Source organism: Peromyscus californicus, unplaced genomic scaffold (genome assembly GCF_007827085.1).
Source record: "Peromyscus californicus insignis strain IS unplaced genomic scaffold, ASM782708v3 Scaffold_11__1_contigs__length_118956290, whole genome shotgun sequence".
In the NCBI taxonomy this organism is placed as follows: domain Eukaryota; kingdom Metazoa; phylum Chordata; class Mammalia; order Rodentia; family Cricetidae; genus Peromyscus; species Peromyscus californicus.
The window spans coordinates 116,386,981-116,400,951 of NW_026294402.1; the positions used below are offsets into that span (position 1 = coordinate 116,386,981).

The window sequence follows — 13,971 nt, forward strand, 5'->3', positions numbered from 1 at the left end:
CAGTAGAATACCATGATAGAAAAGTCTTTTATTCTGTTGGTCAGGCCCCATAGCCTGGGCCTGGGGCCCAGACGCAGCTGAGCAGAGCCCAGTCCTCTGCCCCCAACCCCTACTCCAGCTTCTCTTTGTCCTTCCTCTGCTCTTCCTCCAAAGCCAAGGTTCGCTCACGCTCCTTTACCAGCTGGACACCACAGTAGGTAACAAACAAGATGGCCAGTGTGGTCTGGGGGAAGCCTGTTGGAGGAGGAGCCACGCCCCCTGAAGCCTCCCATCCAGGAGACTCTGCATCCTATCCCAAACCCCTGCTGGGTCCCTTGGGTGCTAGGGTGTTGTGTGCGTGTTGGGTAGACCAGAGGTTCCTGTCCTCGTGTGAGATTGGGCACGTGCCGTATCCTCTCGCCCTGTCCCTTACCTGTAAGTATGAGGCGTCGGGCCACCAGCTCTGTGAACTCAAGGCTGTTGAGACTCACAAGATTGTACATGATGATAGCCCAGAAGTTTACAGCCCCGCAGAGGGCCCGGACCCTCCGAGACATCTGCTCTGATAGCCGGGCCTGCTGTCCAAGAATGTGTCGACACGAAGGTCAGGAGAGAGGGGCATGGTCAGTCATTGTCACTAAGGCCCAGGGGAACAGTAAGAGCTGAGTAATGCAGCCAAGCCTTGCCCACTCAGAAGCCAGGGGACCCAGTTTCCCACTAAGTGAAACTGCCCTGGCGAACAAGAGAGGTTTAGGGAGAAAGTTCTGGACCAGGGACCAAGCATGCCTGGATGACTCCAGGAAGCAGCAGGGCCGCCACCTCCTGTGACCTAGCTGATCCCAGCCAGTCCCAGCCCTGGACCTTCCTACCCACCTCGATTTGTGCCAGCGGCCCGCACTCTGCCAGCTTCTGCACCCAGAGCTCAAAATTGAGGCCAAAGCAGTTAAGGACAGACCACAGGTAGACGATGTCACAAGGCCCAAGCCACAGAGTGGTGACGACAAACGTGGCCACGGAGGCAGCCAGCTCTGGGATCACAGCGGAATGATCCCCACCAATGTGGTCATACACATATCTGCAGAAAAGATGGGAGAGGGGGCCTGGAGGATTGTGGGGACAGACAGAGGACACACAGCAGAGTGGCATGTGGTACATCAACCTCTGGGAATCACCTGTACCTCCTCTGCCCAGCTCCAAACTGTGGAGGGGTGGACTCGGACCTTCATATCTGCAGCTGGGCTTGTCTATTCCTAGTTCTGTCTCATCCAGACCCGAGATTTTCAGAACGGTCTGTGTATGACCCAAGGCTCGGTCTCTTCACTCATCTGCTCCTGTCTCTCTCCGGAGGCTCCTACTCCTGTCCCTACTCATGCCAGCTCCCAGCCCCAACTCAGCGAAGGCTCATCACCTGGCAGGTGTCAGGCTGTAGGCTGTAGTCAAGATTCTGGATTCCCCTCATCCCCAACATTACAAGCCACAGGTTCTGTCAGCTCTGCTGGGTCTTGACCCTTGACCCCCCTCACCCACTGTGTCACCTCTGCTGTTCTTCAGGGGCTCCTCTACTGCTCAGGAGCTTCCTAGTCCTGCTTTTGCCTTTTACCCCCACTCCATTCTCTACAAATGCTTTAAGAGTGCAGCTCATGGGGCTGGAGGAATGTCTCAGCAGTTGAGAGTGTGTACTGCTCTTCCAGAGGACCAGGTTCACTTCCCCGCACCCACATCAGGCGGCTCACAACTGCCTGTGACTTCAGTTCCAGGAGATCCAGTGCCCTCTTCTGGCCTCTGTAGACACCTACCGGTGTGTGGTGCACATACACGCATTCAGGCCCACCCACGTATACATAAAATAATAAATCTTGTTTTAAACTGTGGCTCAGATCCCGTCAGTCCATGATTCGCCCTCCCAGTAATAAAGGAAGCTCTTTATGGAATGAAGACACGTGCAGCCATGTGTCTGTCTCCTGCCTGACTTCACACCCCTCCCCTCGTGAGCTGTGCCTGCCAGGCTGGCCCTTTGGGTCTTCAGACCCAACTGTTTCACACTTCAGAGTCCATACTTTTGTTTTTCTCTGACCTCGTGTAAGCCTGAGTTCAAACATGTTCTCTCAGAGGCCTGCCCAAGCTCCAGTCTAAAGAAACTTCCAGCCGTGGGCCAATGCCCACCCTGTTAGACCATTTTCCTTCCCACACTTTCTACTCTTTAGACTCGTGTGTGTGTGTGTGTGTGTGTGTGTGTGTGTGTGTGTGTGTGTGTGTGTTGTGTGTGTGTGTTTCTTCACCTGCTTGCCCCATTCTCCTCACTGGACTGTAAGATCCATGGGTTTGCCTCATGCATTACTGTATTTGTGCACACACAGTTCCGGACACACAAGTGCCTGCCACACACAGTGCCTGCCACACAATGGGTGCACAACAAATACCAGCTTTTCACTCCCTAACCTCATTTCCAAGGCTTCTCCACCTTATCTTATCCATACACTCCCAGGATCATACCCCAATTTGAATTCTCACCCTTCTGAATTCCTACTCTGCCCAGTGAAACTTCATTCAGTCACACCCATTGGCCTTATAGAATCTCTACCACCCTTCCCAGCAGGCTCACAGCCACCACCATCATCACAGTCTCTTGCTTCTTTCTGCTCACCCACCTGGAGACTCCAACCTCTTTCTCTCTCTCTCTCTCTCTCTCTCTCTCTCTCTCTCTCTCTCTCTCTCTCTCTCTCTCTCTCTCACACACACACACACACACACACCCTGCGCCATGAGGTTTCCTTCCTCATGGATTCTAAATGCTCTCCCTCCAATCCCTCCTGGGCTCTCTCCAGTCAGCTTTATCTTCCTGCTTGGAAATGGACACTGCACTCCTGGCCTCCTGCAAGAGGTGATGTACGCCCTCACCCTGTGTCTCTCAGCCGGCACCCTTGCCTACTTCAGCATCTGTGACTAACCTGGCCATTCTCCTCTTTCCCCACGCTCTCTACTGCTACCTCTCTCCTCCTCCTGCTTTTCAAGGCTGACCTCTGTCCTCCGGGACCTGCTTCTATCAATCACCCTTCTGTCCTGCAGCACCCTCAATGCCCGATCGTGTCCCACTCCTCCCTGAAGCTGATCTTCTGGTTTCCCATGTAAGCCCAGGCTGCCCCAGGACCCTGTACACATTCCCCTTGCAAGTCCTCGGCTCTTCTCCCTGCCTGCAGGTGGAAGCCTCCCGCTGCCAGCACTAGCCCTCCTTGGCTTGTGGTAGCACCCACGTGGGTTCCAGGGTTCACATAGCCACGTCCTCTCCTGCTGACCACGTCTTTTCAAGTCTTTTTCTGGATCTTCTTCAGTCCCTGCCAGAGTCCCTGTGGGCCCAATGTTGCTACCCCTGTCCTTCTCACCTCACTCCCCTCCTTAGGACCCAGGCTCTCTGAGACCTAGTCCAGGAGACCCTTTGCCCAACTCATAATGCTCAGTGGATGGAAGACCACCATTCCTCCAGGCTTCTCTTGACTCCAGACTCTCAGGCCTAAACACTTCCCCAAATCTCCACAAGGACGTCAACTAGACATTTCTGTGTCCCAGGTGGCAGGCAGGAATTTGGGACTCCCTAGATACCCCCACTAAACATGACCTCCTACTAAGCAGCCAGTTTTATCTCTGCTCCCACCATTTCTGGGGCCCCCACAAAGTCCAAAGCTCTCTGTCTGCCACCCAGGCAGCTGGCACAGCCTCCTCACTGCCTCCTGCTTCCTCTGGCCCAGAGCCAATCTCTACCTATCAGGAAGGCTGGTACCATTCTCCAACTCACTTGCAAAGCCAGTCATTGATGCCACGGTCGAAGTGCCTGTGGGGAGAGCATATGAGCATGAATTTGCCAGATGCAGAGCCTGGGGGCATGGGGGACGAAGCTAAGGAGAGATGGGAGCCAGCGTCTTCACTCACGTTTCCCCGAAGACATAGAGTGCAGTGATGCACTTAGGAGGCTGAGGAGGGTCCAGGTGGTCCAGGCGTGCCACAGTGTTGACAACACCAAAGAGGACCGCTGCCTTCACCCAGTCATACACCAGGTTTGAGTAGGCCAGGCCAGCTGGGGACAGATGACATCACTCTGGGGATCCGTGCACTGGCCGCCCCATATCCTGAGCCTCACCTCCTCCATGGACAGAGAGGCTTGTTTCTGTCCCACACCTACCCCCATAGAGACAGACCCTGCACCTCCCTGGAGGTGTGTGCCAGGCCCCACTGACCCTGAAACCAGCCACACCCCTCAAGTGGCACCTGCAGCTTGGGAGATTAAGGGCTTTATGGGATGCAACAAATGTGAGTCCTTCACATTTCAAAGCCTTGGTATCCTGGGTGCTACACGTTTGGGAGTATTTCTGGTGGCCCTGCCTCAATCCCATAGGGGGACCCACCAAGAGCACTGTCTGGGAGGCGGCTGGCAAACTTAAGGTCGCTGGGAATGGTGAGGATGTAGAAGAAGTGGAAGAAGATGTCCACAGCCACGATGGCTGCCGCGCTGAGTCCTGCCTGGGCCTGGATGCGCCATAGTTCCCCTTCTGGCCTCACTGGTTCCTGGCTCACCTGGAGGGGTAGAGCCCTGTCTGAGAGAGGAGCCACAAATGGCCTGAGGATGGGGTGCTCATGCTTGGAGGAGTTATGTCTGAGACAGGAGCCCTTGTCAGGAAAAGGAGACCCAGCCGTGAGTGCTCTGGGAGTCCATGGCGTTCCCTTACCTGAGCATGGAAGCGGTCGAAGGTCATGATGGGCCCAAAGAAGAAGAAGGGCAGGTAGAAATTGTACTTGAGCAGGTCAGCAAGGGAGTAGCGGCGGTCAGGGTGGGCACAGCTCTCCAGCGCGAAGCTGGTGCAACGAAGCACCGTGAAGCCGCTGCCCCCGTGGAACAGAACGTCTTGAAGATCAAAGGTGCCTGTTACAAACCCACTCTGGAAGGAGACAGCAAGCCTCTGGCTCACTAGTGGGCCCATGCTTCTGGGGAGAGCCCCTTACCAGCCTCCTGTAAGAGCTGGGCCTGATCCTGCCAGGTAAGACCGGCTTTAGCTCAGCAACCCAACAGAGCAAGAGTCAGACTGGTGCAAGCAGCCGCCTTACTCAAGACAGGTGGAGAAATCGAGGAAATGCTTGGGAATACTCAAGAGACAAGGTCCTCGGGGCCTTATCCTATCCCCTCCATCCTATGTACCTGCCAAGAGATCAGGGGGTCCATCTTGAAGGAGGCCAGGCTGGCCAGACCAAGGGCAAGGCACAGCCAGGGCTGGCCCAAGAGTGAGGCCACATAGAGGCCCACACAGTGGCCGAGAAGTAGCAACAGGTACCATGGGCCCATTGTGCCCACCACAGCCAGGACTCCGTACACAGCATACATCCAGGAGCGGAGCTGTGGACACGAGCAAGCCTCAGTTAACCTCCCTGGACCTTGGGGTGAATTTCCCACAGTCTCTGGGGGGGCTAAGGAGGGGCAAGCAGGAAGAGGCTAAGTACCCCAGACCCAGCTCACCTGGGGGGCCACCATTGTGCAGAGTTTGGCAAACAGCACGTGTCCCGAGAGGGCAAAGACAATGATGTTTCGGAAGTTGGTGAACCACATCACCCACTCGAAGTCAGCCACATCCTGGATAACCCGAGCAGGAGGAAATGAGGTACAGGAGGGCAGTGGGGAGGGGAGGGTAAGGAGCTCCTGCCCCAGGTTCTGAGGACAGACACCTCACCCTGAGGGAGGGGCCCGGGAACACAGGAAGAAGGAATGGAGGAGGGGACCTAAGGAGGGCCTGCTCCTCAAAGCTTTGTCCCTCTGCACTTGGCACACTGCTGACATTCTACCCCCGTTGCCTCGTTCTGGAAGGCAGGTACCAGAGGGCCAACTTGAGCGTTTTGTCCTAGAGGACCCATTTCCTAAATGAGCCTGAAGGTCCTGAAGTTCGAGGCAGAGCCCTCCTTGCCGTAAGGCATGGGAACTAGAATAGAGACTGGGGAAAGACATGGGGTGAGATGTGTCCGGGTATCTGAGAGGCGTGGGAAACCTACCATCTTCCGGCCCAGGTACTCCCAGCCAGGTCGCACAGACTCCCGGAAGGCCTTCCTGTGGGCCCCATCTGAGAACAAAGTGTGACCTCTGAGTAGAGGCCTCGCGTGTGCCTTCCCCGGTCATCCCACCCAGAGGAGAGGGGAAAGTGCCTCAGAGCTGCAGGGCTCTTGGGCAGAAAGCAGTGGCCGAGAGGGATGTGAGCTCTCAGGGCCCAGGACTGCGTGCTCTGCATGTCTGGGTCTAGGTCAGACACTCTATCTTCTCTTATCCCCTAGACTCTGTGTGTGTGTGTGTGTGTGTGTGTGTGTGTGTGTGTGTGTGTGTGTGTGTGTACCTAAAATGGTGTTCAGGACTACGTCCAAACCCAGGGCCTAGAGAATACTCAGGGTCTGCAGCCTCCAAGTTTCTGGTCCTGTTGGTCAAAACTCTGAGGCTTTTTAGGCCCCTGTCCCAGAACCCAACTATTATTACCTTGCGATGCCTCCAGGAGACCTCGGCCAGCATAAGCCAGGGACCCGCTCAGCACCAGGGAGTAGAGGCCGAGCTCAGCTGCAGGCAGTGCTGTCTTGATGCCCATGGCCTGGACAGGACTGTAGGGAAAGCATGGGTGAGGGTCCCCAGCCCCCAGTCTTGCCTAGCCTCACCTCGTGAACTCTCTGGGGTGGTGGAGCCCTCTGAGGAGACTCTGCCCTTCTTATCCCTGGGGGACTTTATGTCAGTCACTCTTCCCACCCAAGCATCTCCTTCCTTCCTTTGCAGCTGCCGATTCTGTTTCCTTTGAAGGTTCCCCAAAGTCCAGACCTCACACAGCCCACCACCTTCCTCTCCTTCATACCTCTCTGATGGACTTGTCCAAAACTGCTCCTCCCCGACCTTGGGGGTCTTTCCCAGCGGGGAGACCCTGTCTCTAGTCCACCAGCCAGTTTTCTCATCTCTCGGTGAGCCTCCCTTAGCCCCAGCAAAGCCCTGCCCACAAAGTCCCTTCTTCCTGAGATCCTGTGACTTCCAGACCTCCAGCCTCAGCTCCAGGCTCTGCGTGACCCCATTCCTCCACCAAGCCCCTGACCGGTAGTTTGTCTTATCCCGGATCTCTGCCTGTGTTCACCCACTGTCCCTCCTGAAGTGCTGTGTAGTCTTGCTGGCTGCTGGCTGGAGGCTGTGCTATTTGAGAACCTGGAGAAGCCCGAGCTAGGCCAGGCAGGGTCAGGCAGGAACTGGGAGGGTGCTGGCTGCTGTCCAAGGTGCTGACCAGTATCGGGTGCCCAGGATGAGTCTAGTCCTCCTGCTACCTTGCTGGGCCATCCCTGGGGCCTGGGCCACTCCCTAAGGCCCTCCCACCCTCTTGGACCTTCTGCCCAGTGCTTGTGCAGGTTCAGACCTGGAACTGAGTGAAAGAGGAACACAATGTAATGCCCTTTTGGAGATGGCTAGAGTCACTCCGTCTCCCCAACCCATGATCTTCCTTGGCCCTGCAATCAGGGCCTCTGAGAGCCCACAACTTGTTATACAGACACAGGGTGTGGGCCAGAAAGGGGCAGGGACCCAGTGAAGCCGTCCAGCCAGCTTCTCTAAAGGGCAGGTGCTCTCGGTGAGCCCCTCCTGAGTCCTGGCTCAGACCAGACCACTGCCGGCCCTGCTCGCCTCAGGCCCTGACCCTCCTGGCCAGCCTCCGCACTGTGGCTTGAGGGCTGAGACACCTCTTCATCAGTAGGGTGGGGGAGGGAAGCATAGGATCAGGTTAGTGGAGCAGGAGAGTGAAACCGGAGCGGATGAAGAGAGAGCACAAAATAGCTGTGTCAGCTGCCTCCCACTCGCCACTTTCCAATTTTAGCTCCCCATGGCCGGTGGGGAGTGTCCCCAGTGAGGCCTCAGCAGGCAGCTGGCCCCCAGCCTGGGGCCTCTCCTGACGGACCCCTGGACCTGTGCTAACTGTGGACGCAGGGTGCCCTGAGCCCACACAGGTGCACCTGGAGCGAAGCCCACCTTGGGGCTCTTGGTCTAGGAGAAGGGCTCTGGGGTGGGACCCACAGGCCTCAAGGGCCCCAGAAGGGCTGCACGCCCAGCTTGCACTGACCTTGAAGAAGCTGCGAGGGACCCTGGCACACTGCCCACCTCGGGGCTCCGGGGTCCTGCGTCCGACTGTGAGTCTGTCCGGCTGGCTGAGCTGTGGGGCCACGGTGGGGTGTGTCCAGCTCTGGGGTCCCCACCCCCTGGAGGCTAGAGCGGTGAGTGGTGACAGCAAGAGGGGAAGGGGGAGGAGGAGGTGGCCTTCCTGGAGTGGAGCAGACCGTTTGTGGAGCAGAGCCGAGTGCTGCAGTACTGTTGGCCACAGGGAGCTGCAGGGAGCGGCAGGGAGGATGGGACGGCTGATGGGAGAGGGAAGGGGTTTTTGGAGATATAGGCTCAGATAGGGGCACCTGAGCCTCACCTGACCTCCTTCTCCTCAGGCCAGGAAAGCCTGTGCATCTCTTTGTGCTCTGTGCTAGGACCTCTTCTTCCAGGAAGCTCTCCAGGCTCTCTGCAGTAGTCTGTCCTGCCCCACTACAGTCCCCGGCACCTGTACATTGTGTGTACAGTCCTGCAAACTGAACTCCGATGTCACCCCTACTGCTGTGACCTCTAGATTGTCCAGGGCAGGCGCATCTAGTCCCCACTATGTGTCTTCATCCTGACAAGACCCTGCGATAGATAGACATTGGTACTTCGGGGGAGGGGGAGGGCTGGCTTTTCTGATAGAATTGGAACTGGCAAGGACCACGGTGCCGAGAGGCTCCAGTACCCCAGCCTTGGGCTCACACCAAGTTGTTGGGTGGATGAGTGCCGTCAGGGTCACCTGGAATGGATAGTGTCCTCTTAATGGCAGGCGAGAAACCCTAATGTAACATCCCTAGGTAACTGAAGTGCCTGCTGGGCAGGGCCCCTGGAGAAGCCCAGTCTTGAGTCTTCCCCTGGGATGAGATCCCCACAGTTGGGGGAGCTAGATGTGTGGGTCCTGTCTACACAGGCCTGCTCTTGTGCACTAGGGCTTGAGGAAAGGTCGGGGAGCTTTGTGATTATTGTCACAGGACTGTCCACCTCCCATCCTCAGCTCAGCTGAGGACAGACAGGGAGAAAGATGTGTCTCCACTCAGCAGGGTCCTGTATAAACCTTGGGAAGTTAGGTCACAAGCTTCCTCCCAGGAATGAAGACACATGGGCCCAGAAGACACAGCTGGGAGGCTCACACACCCTCTCCTGAGCCCAACTCAGAAGCCATGGCACTGGCTGCAGTGGAGGGGCTGCCTGGGGATGTGACTGTGGTCCTGATGCTAGGGGATGCACCAAAGGGAGAGGAGGGGTTGGGCCAGGCTCTGGCTGTCTAGGCAGGCGTGGGTGACACCAGGGTAGCATGTTGTGGCACAATCAGTGGCTATCAGGGATAGTAAATAATAGCCAGGATGCATGCAGAGAAATTCTTTTTAATGTCCCCACAATCCACAAGGACCACTGCCAGCAGGTGGAAGAGAAAACTGAGGAATAAGGTGGACAGTGGTTAGGATCACCTCCAGAAACTTCTGGAAGAGACTGCATCATGGCGAGAACTCAGTCCATCCACCCCAGACAGGTGAGACCACCATGGGTGGACCATGCACTTGGTGTGTTGTATAGCAGTCTCCTCTGAGATGAAACGTCCCATCCTTCAGGGAGGCTCCTTACACTGAGGAAGCAAACAACTCAGAAGCTTCAGCAAGTCCTTGAAGCTGACCAGACAACACTAGGTCCCTCCCTCCCCAACTTATGAAAATAGCAAGGACTGCCGAGACACCCTCAAAACCATCAGGATGCCTGGGAGGGACACTCCAACCTGCTGAGCTGCCTGCAGGCTGTGCAGTACGTGCTCCAGGTTTTCAGCTTCTGTGGGTTGTCACCATGCTAGGGTGGGATTTGGCGATGCAGCTGTCTGTGAGTCATTCCTGCTCCTCTAAGTGACCCCTCACCTACACTACTAGACACAACCCCAATAGAATGCATTGGTTCACCAAGTTGGACTTTGGTGGTGCCCTCACTTTGGTCCATTCCCTATCTGGAATGAGTAGACATCTCCCCAGGAAGTGTCACACAACATGGTGCCCTCAGGAGAGGCCAAGAGGGCTGGAGGGTTGAAGCCACTGCTTTGGGTCTCCAGTTTTTATTTAAGTGGGTACACTATGCATGGGCTCTCTGTGCTCCTGGGGATCCAGTGGCTCCATCCATGTGCACAACTCATTGCCCATAGAGGTGCTAGGTAGCCAGATGCGGAAGCAGGGCCCATCCTGCAGAGGCCCACTCCTGGTGACCCTGATACTGCAGCATGTAGGGGTGTGGCTTGTGGGAAGGCAGAGGGGTGGAGACTAGGTGAGTCCCTCCACCTGTGCCAGGGGCTGTAGGGTGGGACACTGGCCCAACAAACAAGGGACAGGAAGCTCACTGGGCTGAGACCCACAGGACTGAGAGCTACTTCCTGATGCATCAAGGGTCCCTGGGAAAGTTGTGGAGAGGGACCCCAATTTTTCCAAACCTCAGAGACTCTTCAACTCAGCCTTTGTGTGCTGCTTCTTAAGGTGAAAGTGTAGGCCACGTGTCCTGGATGTGCATGAGCATGTGTGCTGGGTGGCATCTGGGTGTGATACAGTTATACACATGCTGTGTGGCATGTGAGCGTGATGTGAGCCGTGTATATATATGGAGGCTCCGGGATGGCAGGAAAGACTGCATGTGGCAAGGCTCACTGGCATGTGGAGGGGGTGACAGGAAACTGCCCTATGCTGAGGGCCAGCTGTTGGCTCACTGAGACTCGAGGATGTGAGACAGGGTGCTTTTGGACACTCCACTGGAGACCACCCTGTCCCGGACAGTAGAGGTTGTTGGGCCAGCCAGACCAAGCTTGCAGCCTTGTTCAGCCGCTATGTCCCAGAGGGCCCCATAGGGACAGTGGCCCAACCACTTCCATGACGAACTGGATGTGCCCATCAGAGCAGGAACCTGGGCTTCAGACCCATGGCACTTCCTGGGGGTGGCCAGGGGCCCTCCCCTATGGTCACCAGCTTCTTTGCTCTTTACTCTTCCAAGGCACCTGCGCCCTCCCTTCTTACCTGGCCCACCTGCTGAGGGATGGAGTGATCATCCTCAGGAGCCACAGGGACAGGTTGTACCCAGGGAGGTACTAATGTAGACAGACCAAGCTGCCCTCCTCCCCACCTGACCTAGTTGAGTGAGCCCTCAAGACCAAGTCCTTCATCCCTTGACAACCCCACCTTCCCTCAGTGCTTCTGTCTGCTCCCCCCCGGGCCTTTTACCTAAAAGCTCTGCTGGGGTTGGGGAGGATGCCTGTCTACAGCCTTCTCTCTACCTGCCCCATCACAACCTCTTCCCCACCTCAGGCCCTTCCCAGGCCTAGCAAGGCAACGACTACTTGATGTTGTGTACAGAAACTCACTGGGAGCCTGTCACCCCACCTGGCCTGGGAATTCTTGGTACCCAGGGAGCTCATCTGCCTCACCTCAGCACCTGAGGATGCTGCTCAGGAAGTGTGTATTGATGGAACAGGGAGACTGCAAAGAGTGGGCCTTAACTGAGTGCTTGCTGTGTGCTAGCTGCTGCTCTACACACACTTAAGTTCTACCTCAGTGAGTGCTGAAGGAGCTACAGTGAGGGACACTGGGAATCTGGTCCACCTCAGCCAGCAGAGGTGGGGGATGGGACCTGGCACAAAGCCCCAAGCAAATTGTTCAAGGTTGCCTGGAGCTTTTATAAACTATACACACTGGCCTTTAAATCCAGTGCCTGCAGGAGCTTGCATATTTTAGGACTGCCCACGCAGTCCAACCTGTACGATGCTAGCTCACCCCACAGGGTACAAACGGGACTCACTGTAGCACCTGGTGGCAGGATTTGCCCCCTCCCACTCTTCCATAGGCATGGGGTGAGACCAGTCCACGGACACTTGTCCTTGCACAGAGTCATCAGCTGGCTGTCTTATCTTATGAATGGCCCTCTGAACAAGGTTTCTAGCTACTGTTCCATTTCACAGATGAAGACATGGAGGTTGTCGGGTGGGATGCAGACCTGCCTGGCTCCCAGCTAAGGCTCAGGCTGCACAAGCCAGGGCTCCTTCCTTCAGCTCAGCCCAGGCTAGGGGTCACAACAGACCGCTGCAGTAGCCAGACAGGGTCCGGTCCTACCTGCATGCCTCTGAGGGAGGCTGGTTGGTCCTTGCCTGCTCACTCCCAGAAGTTCTGCTCAGGCATGGCACCCACATCCCCAGAAACCCACAGGGGATTCCTCTCAGGGCTCCCTAGTGCCTGAAGAAGGCGGCCCTGACTCCCCTTCTTCTTATGGACACGTCTCCTCCCAGCAAAGCTTTCCTGTCGACTCTCTTCTCTGCCCACTGCTTGTCACAAGGAGCTGGGGACACACTTCCTCCCCAAGACTCTCAGGACTGTATCCAAATCACCACTTCATCCTAATGGCCTCAGTCAGCTGCATCTTGCTGTGAGATCCCAGAGTCCTGTTATCCAGGAGGTCCAGGGTGCACTGGGCAGCATGGATTTTTCCACAGACCCTTAAGAATGAGCTGAGCACACAGGGTCTCAGGAAACGCAGGCTTTCCAGGGAGGACATTGCCACAGTGTGTCTTGTACAAGCTATATACATGGTTGTGTTTCATGGGAGGGAGTGTGTCTACCCCCTTTCTCAGTGCCTCTGCGTGGAGCTGCTTGTGTGCCTGTATAAGAACATGTGCAGCTGTTGTGGCTGTGGCTGTGGTATGGCTATGGGTGACCATGAGATAGTTACAGTCACTGAGATGAGGGTGTCCTGGATCCCTCCTGTAGCATCCCTATTCATGTATCAAGACCCACTGCCTCACCTGTCCACCCTACAATCCAGCTCTGCCTGGATGGCCTTCTGACTCTAGCACTTGTACCTCGGGAGTCATTAGGGGTGGAGCTGTGCAACCTTGGGGCAAGCCAGAGCTCTGGGCATTCACTCAGCTGGGGACCCTGGCTTCAGAGTCAGGACCACCAGAATGACCGATGGGCTCAGCTTCTATTTGAAAGTCTGTGACCACAACTGTAAAGCCCTACCTACTGAAGACCAGGTTCCCCCCAGCAGAGGCAGGAACATACTCAACCAGAGCTGTAGTGACTGTGAAAGTAGCCTTGTTATGCCAAGTGCAAGGCTTCGCCCTGGGCATAAGTCCACAGAGAGGCTGGGCGCAGCGGAGGGGTGGCCAAGTGGATACGAGGCCCCAAGTGAGGGATTATGGGGAGGTCTGGATGGTTCCAGGTTGACGCCTCCATTAGAAGCACCAAGTGGCTCATCTATGTGTGGAGAGCCTACAGCAACCCAGGGACAGGATCTGCTGAAAGAAACGCTCTGCTGGGGCTGGCCAGCCTCCTCCTTGGCCCAGGCGTCCTCAGCCTCAGCCTGCCTGCTGAGCAGGTCTGAGCTCAGCTGGTATTCCAAGTGGCCTCAGAGAGGAGTCTCGTGGGCGGAGCCTGCACCAGTGGGGTCAGTCTTCTAAGGCCCTGCCCTCCAGGAGCTGAGGGAGCAGCCCTGTCCTACTGCTTGCTGGCTTTCTGCTGCCGCAGTGCCTGCAAGAAGACCCCCTTCACCTGGCCCAGGGTCTGGTGGTACATGCGGAAGTCCTCCTCCTTCCCACGCAGGGCACTGCCCAGGGCATCTCTCAGGATTCCGTTCTCTTCCATCTGGATGGCCAGCCTGGACAGAGGGAGATGGGGTTGAATGCACAGAGCCAGTGGATGTTCTGGGGCCCAGGGCCTGGAGAAAAGGCTGGCGTGCAGGCTTAGGATTCCCTTCCATTTGCCCCTTCCTCTCTGGACCCCCAAGAGACATACACCAAATGGATCTTTTTCTGGGCCCACCCACAGTACTGACCCAGAAGCTCCAAGTAGCCTCAGCTACGATTCCTATCCACCCCTCAT

The 13,971-nt window shown here is 56.4% G+C and overlaps 2 protein-coding genes across 9 annotated transcripts in view; both read right to left on the reverse strand.

Moving 5' to 3' along the window:
- Positions 1 to 8: 8 nt before the first annotated feature.
- LOC128101701 (protein-cysteine N-palmitoyltransferase HHAT-like protein) lies at positions 9 to 8,490 on the reverse strand. Of its 6 annotated transcripts, none has more exons than XM_052725044.1 (12): positions 8,082 to 8,488; positions 6,479 to 6,597; positions 6,007 to 6,074; positions 5,480 to 5,593; positions 5,165 to 5,359; positions 4,698 to 4,907; positions 4,377 to 4,545; positions 3,904 to 4,048; positions 3,770 to 3,805; positions 853 to 1,054; positions 413 to 557; positions 9 to 234 (listed from the first exon to the last, which is right to left on the reverse strand). In XM_052725044.1, exons 2-12 carry the CDS (start codon positions 6,582 to 6,584, stop codon positions 110 to 112), a joined length of 1,515 nt encoding a protein of 504 aa, XP_052581004.1. In that variant the 5' UTR covers positions 6,585 to 6,597; positions 8,082 to 8,488; the 3' UTR covers positions 9 to 109. The 6 variants fall into 6 exon arrangements, with proteins under 6 accessions (XP_052581004.1, XP_052581012.1, XP_052580978.1 ...); XM_052725052.1 differs by having other exon boundaries at positions 413 to 554; positions 8,082 to 8,486; XM_052725018.1 differs by having other exon boundaries at positions 9 to 557; positions 8,082 to 8,490.
- A 959-nt stretch (positions 8,491 to 9,449) lies between these two features.
- Ccdc13 (coiled-coil domain containing 13) overlaps positions 9,450 to 13,971 on the reverse strand; it is a 41,133-nt gene continuing 36,611 nt past the window's right edge. For all 3 annotated transcript variants that reach the window (XM_052724986.1, XM_052724978.1, XM_052724968.1), the window contains one exon: positions 9,450 to 13,747. In XM_052724986.1, coding sequence (XP_052580946.1) covers positions 13,588 to 13,747 — 160 coding nt within the window. In that variant the 3' untranslated portion in view covers positions 9,450 to 13,587. The remainder of the gene's footprint in view (positions 13,748 to 13,971) is intronic.

Bases quoted from the DNA above. Each gene is read 5' to 3' on its own strand.
- LOC128101701 (XM_052725018.1), bottom strand. From the start codon at position 6,584: ATGGGCATCAAGACAGCACTGCCTGCAGCTGAGCTCGGCCTCTACTCC. The intron at 4,546-4,697 runs GTAAGGGAACGC...CTACCCCTCCAG, and splicing joins TCGACCGCTTCCATGCTCAG to GTGAGCCAGGAACCAGTGAG. The intron at 1,055-3,769 runs GTGAGTTGGAGA...TCTTTTCTGCAG, and splicing joins ATCAATGACTGGCTTTGCAA to ATATGTGTATGACCACATTG.